Source organism: Pleurodeles waltl, chromosome 4_1 (assembly GCF_031143425.1).
Source record: "Pleurodeles waltl isolate 20211129_DDA chromosome 4_1, aPleWal1.hap1.20221129, whole genome shotgun sequence".
NCBI classification, from domain to species: Eukaryota; Metazoa; Chordata; class Amphibia; order Caudata; family Salamandridae; genus Pleurodeles; species Pleurodeles waltl.
Genome location: NC_090442.1, coordinates 232,106,631 through 232,119,407, shown reverse-complemented (window position 1 = coordinate 232,119,407; position 12,777 = coordinate 232,106,631). Strand labels below are relative to the sequence as shown.

At 44.5% G+C, this 12,777-nt stretch overlaps 1 protein-coding gene across 2 annotated transcripts in view; it reads left to right on the top strand.

Moving 5' to 3' along the window:
- IPO8 (importin 8) overlaps positions 1-12,777 on the top strand; it is a 650,601-nt gene that overhangs the window by 77,291 nt on the left and 560,533 nt on the right. For both annotated transcript variants that reach the window (XM_069228192.1, XM_069228193.1), the window contains exon 4: positions 6,601-6,759. In XM_069228192.1, the coding sequence (XP_069084293.1) occupies positions 6,601-6,759 (159 nt within the window). The remainder of the gene's footprint in view (positions 1-6,600; positions 6,760-12,777) is intronic.

Below are 12,777 nucleotides of genomic sequence, written 5' to 3'. Positions count from 1 at the left end.
CTTCACTGTCTGTGGCTCAGGGTCAAGATACCAAAATGCCATCTCATTCTACAATTGTGTGATGCATTTGCCAGTATTGTCTCCAAAATACCGCTGCGTACATCCTTAATTGTCTTCAAAATACTGCTGAATACTATCACTAATTGTGTCCTGAAAAACTGAATCTTCTAGAGATTCCTGCTGTAGTTCCACACTGGTATACAGAACTGCGTCTGCTCCCAGCCCAAATAAAGTAGTCCTGGGCTGTGATCCGAGATGGTTTAAGCAAGGTATTCAACCTCATGTACCAAGCCATGTACATCCGGTGTACATAGAAACACCTCTAAGCTTCTATGAAGTTCGTGGAGGCCCGAAAAGCACGAGTAATCCCTAGTCAGCGAGTGCAAGGGAGACCAAGTATCCACCAGTCCCGATCTAGCCTGCCATGCCACAAATATCCAAGCTGTTTTGCTGACCGGAGAGTTCCTCAGTGGGATCGATCACCATTGTGTCTTGGTCAGGCAGTCTTCCCGTTACCACCACAAATCTGTCCTCTGGGTCTACCAGTCCTCCAGTGTTCTGGAACAGAACCCTGACGTACCCAGATAAGTACCCCTCTTGCATAAGCAGAATACATGGTGTAGTAGGCCTGTCCTGGCCATTTCCTCTGCAGTGCTAACCCCTCCTTGGCCGCTGGGTGTGTTTCCTGCAACAGCGCCAAATGGACATCCCCTTCTATTGAGGTACGAAAACACTTTATACTATTTGGACATATTATTAATTCCCCTAATGTTCTAGGATATGACTATATAGTGAATGGAGGCCGTCATCAGGCATATCCGCATACAACCATTTGCATCCACCATTTGACCCCGACACAAATATGTAGAGCTCTTACCCAGGGCTGAGATATATACAGCAGAACCAATAGAAAGTAACTCGTAAAACCCCAACTTCCAAACAGACAACATTCAGCCCAACTCACTGTCTCCCCAGGACAAGTAGGCAATGACCCCCCCCCCCCCCCCCCCCCCCCCCCTTCCCTCCAATCCAAACTCACATTCTAACCACAGACACTCGCGGGCATGCCCTTGATTACTACTCAAAGGTGGGGGGGACAGTGACTGTTTGAGTCCTCAACGCCAGGCGATCTTCTATCCTGCAGCACATGATACACAGTAACCAGTGGCTGAGGGGCCTGGGAGTATCACCATTATCCCTCAAAGCACCATCAGAAAACCACACCACAAATGGCAATCATAACAATAACAACAAAGCAGCAACATTACAGGAGTTCATTAGCAGTCCCTGGTGTCACTATGGGCAGCTCTGGAACAGGCCCAAGATGAGACGGATCCACAATCAGAGTCCTGAGTCCCATTGTCACCCACTATCGATGGGGGACTTGAACTTCTTACGCTCAATGTCACCACTGCTTCCACCGCCCGCATCTGTTCTTGCTGGATACTCCCCCCCCCCCCCCCTCCCCCCCCCCCCCCCCCAGAGGGTTCAGCTTTGCTGAAGCTTTTGGTCCTGTGCTTTGATCTAGTCCTTGTAATCTTCCTCCTCGAGGACCCATGGCCTAATTCCAGAGGTGGTTGCTTATCTATCCACTCCCATTCCTCCTGTGGTGTTCGGGAAAATTGCACCCCATTCAACGTCGTCAGTCGTATCCTGCAGGAAACACCATGGCATAAGTAAAACCCAGTTGCCGAAGGGGTTTCTTTTCTCCAGAAAAGGGGGTGACTGCTTTTGGACCTCCTTAGTGAAATTTGGGAACAACATGACTTTACTGTTCTCTACTTTGAGGTCACCCCTCAATCTGGCTTGGTTTATGATGTAGTCATGGTCTTTGTAATGCAACAGTCTGGCCACAACAGACTGCAGTGGCACCTATATGCCCTCTTCAACGCAAAAAAAGGGAGAAAGTCCCTCCTTTGCTCCTTCCTCTCTCAGCCAGTGTTCAAGGTAGTCCAGCAAGTGGTTCCCTTCTACACGTTCAGGTAGGCCAATCACCCTGATGCTCCAACGCAACCTGTTTTCTGTGTCCTCCGCCCTAACTCTGTCTGTCTGTCTGAGTTGTTTTCCGATGATCACCAATGCTGGGGGGGGACTTGGGCCAACTCTCTCTCTGCTGTTGTGACTCGTTCCGCAAGGCATCGACCACCAAAGTGTCTATCATTGTTTCAAGTACCTCTCCAGAGGCCTGCAGAATATCATTTAGATTGGGGCCTTTCAGAGATCCCGGCTGTGAAGCAGTTGCCCCTTCCTCGGTTAGTAGAGTTTCTTGAGGCCAGACCGCCAGTGTCTGGGTCCTTCTTCCTGGAAGTCTTCCCCATTGTGCCAGGCAACCAGTAGTATGCAATATACTAATATTATATCTCCCCGAGCGCCCCCGAGAGCGGTGGAGGGGGGATGTGGATGGAAGGTGGGTTTAAGTCCCCAATATGTAGCAGTCTGTGTCGCTGCACTTATTGTTGCTGTGGCACTCTTTCTATCCAGCCCACTCTGTGAACCGTGTCTCCAGGTAGTAGTTCTCTACTTCAGCCTGGCCCACCCTACATCTGTAAGTTGTAGAGCAAGAAAAGTCAGGCCCAGCAATTCTTAAATCCATCGCTAGCACTCAATGGTAGCAACAAATGCTTGGACCAGAACCCTTACAATGTCTCCAGTGTGTGAACCGTCCGCAGTACCCCTTGGAGGCCCTCCAAACACACTAGGGCTCACAATTCCAGTTACAAGCCCGGGGGGGGGGGAGAAGGTCACCTACAGCATCGTCCTCTCCAAGGTAGTGTCATTGTAGCGGTCTCTAAATGCACATCATGTTTCCAAAGTGAGATAGGTGCTGTATAACAGATCTCCAACATCGGGCACTGGGAGAGAGGCAACACACCCAATGCGTTGATGTTCTCCTTTCCACCCCTAACCTCCTCAATTCCCACCCCCCCCTCAAAACAACAGCAGTTCCAGCCCCCAATCCAAGGCTGGTTTGGTGCCAGGGAAGGCAGTCATGCTGCAAGGTGGTCCAGGCACTCAGGTCAACGGGACCTGGCGGAGTTGTGGAGGTTTGGCTTCTGCCAAACCCCATAACTTGTAATGTGGTGGTCTTTACCGCTGCCTCTGCGGCAGTAAGACTGCCACGGCGAGGCTGGCGGTCTGATGACCGTCAGCCTCGTAATGAGGGCCCGAATGTTTTCTTTCATGTGTGTAAGTGCTGTGTCACTACAGTGGTATTGCATTAGCTTCCCATGTCTCCTAGATAGGCCTTGGCTGCTCATCCACAGTTACCTCTAGAGAGCTTGGCTTCTAGAAACTGCCTACACTTCACTGAGAGGGGATACCTCGACCTGGTGTAAGTACCTTTAGGTACCCACTTCACAGCAGGCCAGCTTGCTACAGCTGCATTGGCTAACCAAAGGGGAGAGAGTACGGCTTAAAGGACTTAAGCTATCCCACAAAGCCTTTCACCTGATAATTCTTTACCATCTGGCTAGACCACTGCACTCTTCTGATGCCTTTCTGGCAGGGGTCCTGAGAATAAAGAGGAAAAGATTGAGTGTTTCCTCATTTTCTTTTGTTGCTGACACTGCTTTGACACTCTTTGAGTAGCTGTGCACTCTATACATTTGTTGATTGATTATTTGAATCCTGTTCTTACACTTTATGCCTGCCCCTTGCACCTTTATGCTTAGGATGGAAATCTACCACACAGTGGCATAACAAGGATTCTTGTTCATAATGTCAGGGAAGGAAAATGGGCTGCTAAGCCCCAGCCATGAGTACACTAGTAAAATACAGGCATAATTAGTGTAAATGGGGCCTTCACAGTACCATGCCTTTTGTCATTGCACCTGTTGCAGGCGCTTCAGATACAATTTTTTCTGTTCTAGTATCATATTACCCCTTCTGCCTCCCTGGAGGCAGTGAGAGAAAAGGATAATATTTACGGTATGTCTTATGAAAACATATTCTTAGTATGTGATGCAGAAATACAGACCGAGCATGAGGGGGAAAATGAGGTGGAGTCAGTCCCAGTGCATTGTGGGCTTCAAGGTGATGTGGTTATATGTTTATAGAGCAGTGCTTCCTTGAACATTTTAGAACCAAGACCTTCTTTTTAGAACTACACAATTTTGCGACCCACCTAGCTTTAATGGACATGAGGTGGGCGTTTCTCTTTTTTTTTTTTTTTTTTTTTTTTTTACTAAAGCATTGTGTGGTAGCACACTGGCATTTACAGACAGCACATTTTGCACTGACATGTACACTAAATTTGCACAGAAATACAGTTTTACTGATAATTTTTTGTTTGCAATATAGTTATATGTGCGGAAGTCAGATTTCACCAAGTAAAGTGTCTTGATTTGTTGTTATACTAATAAAATCAAATAAAATGTTTACTTCCATCACACTTCGGAATTATAAAATATATGCTTCTATTTTGCTGCTGAATGTGTCCGGTTAATTTGCTGGTATTTACATTTTGTTGTGTGTAATAAGAAAAAAAAAAAAAGACATCCTACAGCTTTTCCTAGGTAGGATTGTCACATAATTCACTTTCCTTTAACTTTGCTGTCAGAGAAAGAAAAATAATTTGTAAACACTAGTCCCCTTGTTTAAAAACAAAAAAAAAAGTAGCACTGTATCAGCAGACGTAGCCTGCCATTTGACCTGTCTTTGATGCGCAGCAAATGTGGCAAAATCAATACAGAATTTAAAGGCATCTCTAGTTATTGCTTGGACTTTAATGACCAACCAAAAATCAAGCTCACAACCCACAGTTTTTAAAATACTGTTGTAGAGACCCCCTAGAGCACACCAGAATTGTTCCACAAAAAGAACATTCAGAATTCTAGACCAACCCCGATATTGCAGGAGCGTGCCTGGGATGTGGCTTAGAGCAAGCTGTAAACTGATAACACAAGTTCAAAAAGCTGTATTTATCCAGTTCCATGAATACAGCTGCACTGAGAAGCACGCCAGCTGCATCTTTACTGATGGGCCCTTCTCATCTTGATTATTGAAAGCAGTGGTACCCTAAACCTTTAACAGTAATTGGAAATGAAACAATGCTGTTACACATGTTGTTTGCTTTTAGCTGGCATTTCTCTTAATTAACATGGCTTGATCAGAATAAATAGTTGGACATTAAAGGTTATAGTACTAGAATTCTTATAGTGATTCAGAGGGTGGCTTCCAGCATCCAGGCATTTGGTAGTGATTGCCCTATGTTTGTTGTTGATCATTTAGGAGTGATTTGACTTGGATTATGGCGGAAGAACGGCTACCAGAGTGTGGCGGTACCTTCATACTGTTATGGGGCTTCAGTCCTAGGTGTTTTCATGTGCAACGTACTCCAGCTTTGAATTGATCTCCATTTGTCAGAATGTACTGCAGAAACAGAGAAGGAAATAATGTTACTCTAAATTTTACTCTAAATTTAACAGCTGCTTTTCTGTAATTTTAAGGACTGTAAATCAGGAGTTGAGATGGTCATATGCGTGTCAGTTGCGCAAATGAGTTAAATGCTTGCTTGCAGGCAACTGTGTGGGACGTACAAGCCATAAGGTTCAATCCTGGCAGAGCTTCGCTGTGCCTTCTGCCCATTGGTGCTGAATAGAAGGAGCAAAAATGTGGTAACAAGCATTATAGAAGAGAAGTTACTGTAGAACTGACATTTGAGGGAACACAGTTTGGACTGAGTTTTGGTACCTTTGTGACAGAGTAAAGGCTGATTTAGAGTTTGGCAGAGATACTATGTAACGTTGCCACGGCGGAGTACTTTATTTCCGCCATGACAGGGGTTCTCTGCCCACCAAATGTAGAGATGTCTGCTGGGCTCTTGCTTTTCCAGGAACCACCCTCACAGTGGTGATGCATTGAAAGTTTTACAGGTGGATTTCTCTACATAAGGAAGCCATACAGCAAACGTAAATTTTTTTTTTTTTTACTTTCAAAAATAAAATTCTCAGGCAAGATTTTGTTTTTGAAATAAAAAAGCTGTGACTCCCTCGCCTTGGGAGTTTTCTTCTTTAGCATGGAGGGGTCATTTCGAAATTTCCACTGCCCCTACCGCCAGGTTTTAACTGGCGGTGCTGGACACTAAAAACTTGCCATTTGTCTGCCTGCTCAAAATAGGACAGGGGACAAATGGAACAAATCTCTGACGATCATTACAATGTTGAGTCATCTGGGGTGTCTGTTGGTGGCGGATAAAGAGTAGTGTCTGGCATCGACATACAGCTTGTCCGCCTAACTGTAAATGAGGCAGGCGGACCTTCAGTTTGGCAGCGAGGGTACGCTGTTGCATTGCCATGAAGTTCCTTCTCCGCCAAACTCTATTGGGCCCTAAGTATTTTGTTTCCGTACCTGGCATTCTGGAAAAACCACATGTGCAGGAATTGTTTGCATCTAATTGTAGAATATTTACATATGAAAAGTATCCTTTCAAGATTTAAGGTTTCTGGTACCATTTCCGGATGCATAAGAGTAACAGCCCAGCTCTTGAGCCATTTCATGTCAGCAAACTACACTTTGAATTCATTTTTGTCATTGGTGACATTTTTAACGAGCTTGTTTTTAATTATATATTTTTCTTCTATTTCTGTCCCTTCCCCCCAGGTCTCAGTTGACTATGTGCTTGCGAGCTATCATTAAGCATGACTTTCCTGGTCGCTGGACAGCCGTAGTGGACAAGATTGGTTTTTATCTCCAGTCACAAAACAGTGGTAGCTGGCTTGGTAGTTTGCTCTGTCTATACCAACTTGTGAAGACATATGAGTAAGTGATTTTATTACCTGTTTGAAAGAAATAAGTGAAGATTTCTTTACTTTTCGATATCCCTGACAAGTGAGGAAAAAAACTCATCAGGTCGAAATGGTCCGCGTGTCCTTTGGTTCATGTGTACCCAGTTTATAAACATGTATGTTGCTACTGAAATGATGATTCTTTCTGCTTCATGCGGCATCATTCCCTCAGAGTCTATCAGTTAGAGACCTGTACCTTTATGCAGAGAAATTGCTGCTTCAGCTGACATTTTTAGTTACGTTTTTTTTTATTTATTAATCATTTTTATTAGCTGGCTATCTGTTGACGAGCTAATGAAATCCATACTACCAAACCATGGCATATTGTGTAATTGACCCTACTATGTCATATGTAAAGCAGCTATTTTTTCCTGTTCAAAATTTATGGTAAGTGGAATAATGGTTCTACTGTATGCCTAATATAAGAAACACAGGCAAGTTAGATGAAACTGGTGTGGTCAGTTCTTGTTTCCCAGAAACTTTTCAACAGATGCTGTATGTGGGAAAGCTGAATAATTCTTAATTTGTAGAGTCTAATTCACTACAGATTACCTGTCTGCTGCATAGTATTCTTGCTAGACATATTAACATCATGCCTGCTAGCACTGTTTAAAAGCCAGCATTCGCTCTGACAAAATTTGGTCCCAGTTTATGGGAGTAGAAGGATTGTCAGAACACGCGTGTCTCCGTTCCTTTCATCAAAATCATGTTTGGAAAGTTAACCTACGCCGTTACTACCTTTATCTATCAAGCAAAATGTCACTGTCATTGTTCCCTTTGTGGATCAAGATTTTCCACCCTTGAATTCCCCAACAGAACAGCATTCCTTATTTGGTTCTATTTAGTAAGCTTGAGAGGTATTAGAGCTATCACTGCATAGCACATAGATGAGCACCAACCTCTGCACAGACCATTTAACTTGCAAACCACAGGAAGCTTGGCCCATTTTACCATTTAGTGAAGGTGTGTTTGAAACTTTGGCTGATTTTGTGATGATCACCTTATATGTATTTCTTGTGCAAAAGGCATGCCTCTTTATGTGGCTGTTTTAGTGGGGCCTGCAGTTGATATAGAACTAGTTGTTCATCTGTTTTGTGGACCAGATATTTGCTCTTTGAGATGAATTTTATTTTCTTTGGCTCAGTGTGTTTCCATCCTGCCTACGTGGAACATGAAATATTAGACAAAACTAACATCATTAGCACTAAATGGGGCTTTTATAAACTTACGTCATCTCATTTGTGAATGGCGTCTTCCTTATCCACTACTGGCCCTGCAACAGAGCCATCTTGCACAGGTTGTGTGAAAGTGCTTAAAGATCTAAATCCAGTCTGAACCTGACGAGAGCTCATGAGGAGTAATCCACAACAAGAATATGTTGTCCCCTCTATACACTATCACTGAAGGTAAACTATCTACTTTGTATTAAATATTCAACTTCTAAAAAGCATTACAAAATAGTATTAAGCAGTAGTACTAAAGTCAGACAAAAGCTAAAACCCTTTTTACCTCTTAACCTGCACTCTTAATTTCAGACCAAAGTCGTACATGTTGCAGGTGCTTAAGTGTTTTGTTCATAAAGTGTGTACATGGGAATTAAGGTTTAGCAGTTGTAATTTAACTTAAAGGCACATTTTTTTCAGAACAAAATAAAATTGATGGAGACTTCTAGCTGCAGATTCCTTACCTTCGAATTATCAAAAGTGTCAGACAGGATCCAGAAGACTTTTTGTAAGCAGTACCCCTGGGCACCGGTAGGTGGCATTGATCGGCTCTGCGTGGGTTGTGTGCGCCACCCCCAGCCCTTATATAGGTATCACCAAGGGCGCTGATGTCATTTTTTTCTTTCCACGCCAACCAGCGCAGATCTGGGAAGAGCTGCCCTTTCAGTTGCTTTTTCACTGAGTTTTTTAAAAACATTTTGTCAACTGTTTTAAAAAAGAAAAAAATCCTCCTGGTGTGGCAGGGATGTCACCCAAGAAGGCTGGATTCAATTCCTTGGGTGCCTGTCGCCGACCAATGTCTGTGATGGACCTGCACCTTGTTTGTGGTGCCGCGAACGCGACCACGACCCGTAGTTATGCTCCAACTGTCGTGTCATGAACTCGAAGATTTTGAGGGAGCACTCCCTCAAACTGATGGTAGCCAGTTTTGCGACTGCATCAGTCGAGGTCCCGGTTGAGAGGGAGGTCCCAGGATCTGTAGCAGAGTTCAAGGTCATCATCCTATTCAAAATCTTTGTGCCATTTGGGTAAGTTTAGACACAAACAGAAAAACTTAAAGCGTGCTTCAACTTTGCTGCATCTGTCGAGACTCTGGAGCGTCCACACTCTTGGCCTCGCTTTGCTTTTGACCTTGCGCCTGGATCAACTCCTCGCTTCCCTGAGTTTCAATGAGCTGGAGTGACCCCCCCCCCCACCCAACCAAAGGAATTGTTTGACTCCATGTGCATCATATTTGGGTGGGCTGACTCCTCCGGCGCACCATCAGGCTTTGCAGGTGTGTCAGGGGCCCTGCTGGTTCTCCCCCAGCACCAGTGGGGCCCCAGAGATCCATTTCTGGATCTGGACCGAAGGTCGTTGTGCCACCTCAACCTCCCCAGGCGCCGGTCCAGAAGCCCGTTGCTCCTGGCGCCGCCAGCGCCCTCCGGCATTGACATCCCCGTTTTAATCCCAGACTCCAATACGGAGCTACCTTGAGGATTGAGTCCTGGACTGTGGGCTTTTGTTCAGGTAGCGCTAAGCAACGATTAGTTTTCTTTCTGTCTTTCTTCTTCTTTTTTTTTTTTTTTTGTTTGGTTAAGTTGCCTTATACATATAGTTACTTTTGGAGGCTGCAGAACCTTATTTTGAGGATAGAGGCCTTCAATACAGGCATCTGTTTGTTGTTTTTTCTCTGAAATTCAGTGATTTGTTCACAACCACTAATGTGTTTTTGAATAAGGTTTGGCTCTTGAATTGAGTCTAGAGGTAGGCATTTTAGTTTACACTCTATGCCTTAAGGATTATTATCACTCTTGGCCACACCTTTTTCAGGACATTTTGTTCGTTTATTCAAGGTTTTAAAGGGCTGACTGATTTCTGGATGCCCCCTGCCCCCCTTGGGATTAATTTATATTCATCCATGGGTGAGTGATATATCCCTAAAGGAAGTAACCCTATGTTGAGGTACTTTTTTAGACTGTTACAGCTTTTATATTTCAACCGCTATACGGTTGTGCGTAGTGTCTTCATGACTGGTTTGATGTCCAAGAGATGTTTTTAAGTTGAATCTGTAGAGGTGGACTTCCTTTTGCCATTTGATAGAATAGGACCTAATACAGATATTAATAGGCGTCTACCTTTTCTTTAGATCAGTAGGACTTTTCCCGCGGCTTTGTTTGCTCACATGACTTGAGGTGTTGACTGACTTTTGATGATTTCCATAGACCTCCCAAACCTGTCCAGTTTCCACCTTCTTGTGTGGAGATAGAGCAGCGGCAGTTGACAGCCTTTGATCTTCCATCCTACGTCTGCCAGGCGTTCCTCCACCAAGACGGTATACGCCTGCCGTTGGAAAAAATGTGCAGCCTGGTATTCTGACAGAAATGTTGGTCCCTTTTCTTGACACCCTTTCTCAGCTTCTTCTTGTCATTCAATCTCTTGCCCATCAGGGCTCTGCTCTGCTATATCTGCATTCCTCAGATTACCTGATCAATCCTCTTTTTTCAAATTTCCTATTGTGCATAGGTTCTTGGAAAGTTTAGTTCATCTTTTTCCCTCTTCTGCCATTATCATGCCTCAGTGGGACTTCTGGTTTTCACATTCTTGATGCGTGCTCCCTTAGAGCAGCTTCACAATTGTACCCTGCAGTTGCTCACCATCAAAACTACTTTCCTTGTGTCTATAACTTCTGCCCAATGAATCCGTGAGCTACAGGCCTTATCATCTAAGCAGCTCTATCCATCTATCTATTCATCCTGACAAATAAGTGCTTCACACTTGGGCTTCCTTTCTTCCAAAGGTGGTCACACCCTTTCATATAGGTCAAACCATCACTAGAATCCTTCCAAGGATGAGGAGCGTCTCCATTGTCTGGATCCCTAACAAGCACATGGGAATTCTGGTTGGACGATCAATCCTTTGTGGGGTATGTCAGAGCTGGAAAGTTTTGTGGTCTGCAGAAAAGGACCATCTCCAGATGGAATTGTGCTCTGCATTAAAATCTGCTACTCATTGGTCAATAAGCAACCCCCTGAGGCCTTGCACACTCATTCCACCAGAGACAAAGCTGCAACCACTGCGTTAACAGGCAGCGTTCCAGTCTTGGATATCTGCCAGGCAGCAATATGGGACTCCATGCACACATTTACCAAACATTGCTGCCTAGACAGTCAGGTCTGGTGTGATGGGCATTTTCCCCTCTGGGTCCTGCAGGGGACTTCCTCATCTGAAATTGGTCCGCAGACCCACCTCCGGGGATGGTATGGCTTGGGTATCTATTCTAAGGTATGGAATCTGCAGCTAGAAGTCTGTGTCAGATAAACAAGTTTCTTACCTTCAGTAATAAACAGAAAATGAGGGACAGGGAGATTAACGGTCCAGCGTATGACCTCCCAAAACTACTTAATATAAATACAAAATACACTGTTCCCCAGAGAAAAGAACAACACAGGGCAACCCTTATGCTAGAAGCAAGTGCCCTCACACACCCAATTGGATGTCATGCTTCATCATCGGGCAAGCTCCTCGTCAGACCGGCACTGCAATGTCTGATTGGCACCCCTGTAAGTCAGTCACATTAAACTTCAGTCACTTACTTCAAAAAGGCGGCACGTCAGGCTAGTCTAAAGTAAGGGTCAACCGTCCCACATTTAGGATCCGGCTCCATAGGTAAACATGAGCCAAGGGGAAAGCATAATCATTGAGAGATGGCAATCCTCAGCACAGGACGTCGATACAGGAGCACAGCCATGGGTAGGTTGACCCTTACATTAGACTAGCCTGACGTGCAGTCTTTTTGTAGTAAGTGACTGAAGTTTAATGTGACTGCCAGTTTGTGACACATCGAGGTCTTGAGATTTAATCAATAGGAGAAGTGTTTAGTTGAGTTTTTTTTGGTCCTGATGAAGTGTCGATGGATCCATTTGGACCGTTTAGACACGAAACATGTTGATCCTGTCTCCAGGGGTTTAAGACAGTCCCTTATCACCTGCCTCCACTTGTATTATGAGAGTGTCTGAGCATTATCTCATTCCCCACTCTCCTTTATATGTTTTTATTGCTTTGGCCATCACCCTTTCCTGATCATTAAAATTTGGTGTCCTGTCCGGGTTTTGAGCCAATTTTCAATCCTTTTTCTCTCTCTCCTTCTTTCTGTAGTGCCTGTAGGTGGGTATTGATCTCTCTACGTTTGTTTCATCACGGCACAGTGCTACTGAGAAAAGATCTCCGGCAAAGAGCCCTCTTACAGGGGTGCCCGTCAGACATTGCAGCTCTGGTCTGACGAGAAGTTTGCCCGATGATGAAGCATGACATCCAATTGGGTGTGTGAGGGCACTTGCTTCTAGCATAAGGGTTGTCCTGTGTTCTTCTTCTTTTCTCTGGGGAACAGTGTATTTTGTATTTATATTATCTTCAGTAATGCCTTATCTGGTAGACCATATCTAGCTGCAGCTTTCTTATGGGCCCACCCATCCTCTCTTCTCTGCAAATGGATTTCTAGGGACAGGGCTATATTCCTTTTAGTTTTCCACACCAGTGGTCAGTGTTTTTCATGGCTCTGCGTTGAAAAGAAACTGACATCTGCGCACCTGGGTAGCGCCTACGTAGGTGCCGCACGCAAAGCTGATCAATGACGTCTACCGGCACGCAAGGGTACTGCTTACGAAAAATCTTTCAGATTCAGTCTGATTCCTGAGATAATTCTAATATGCAGCTAGGTATAATCTCTACCAGGTAAGGCGATACCAAAGGTAAGTAACTTGTTCCTTAACATCTAATTCCTGTTTTTC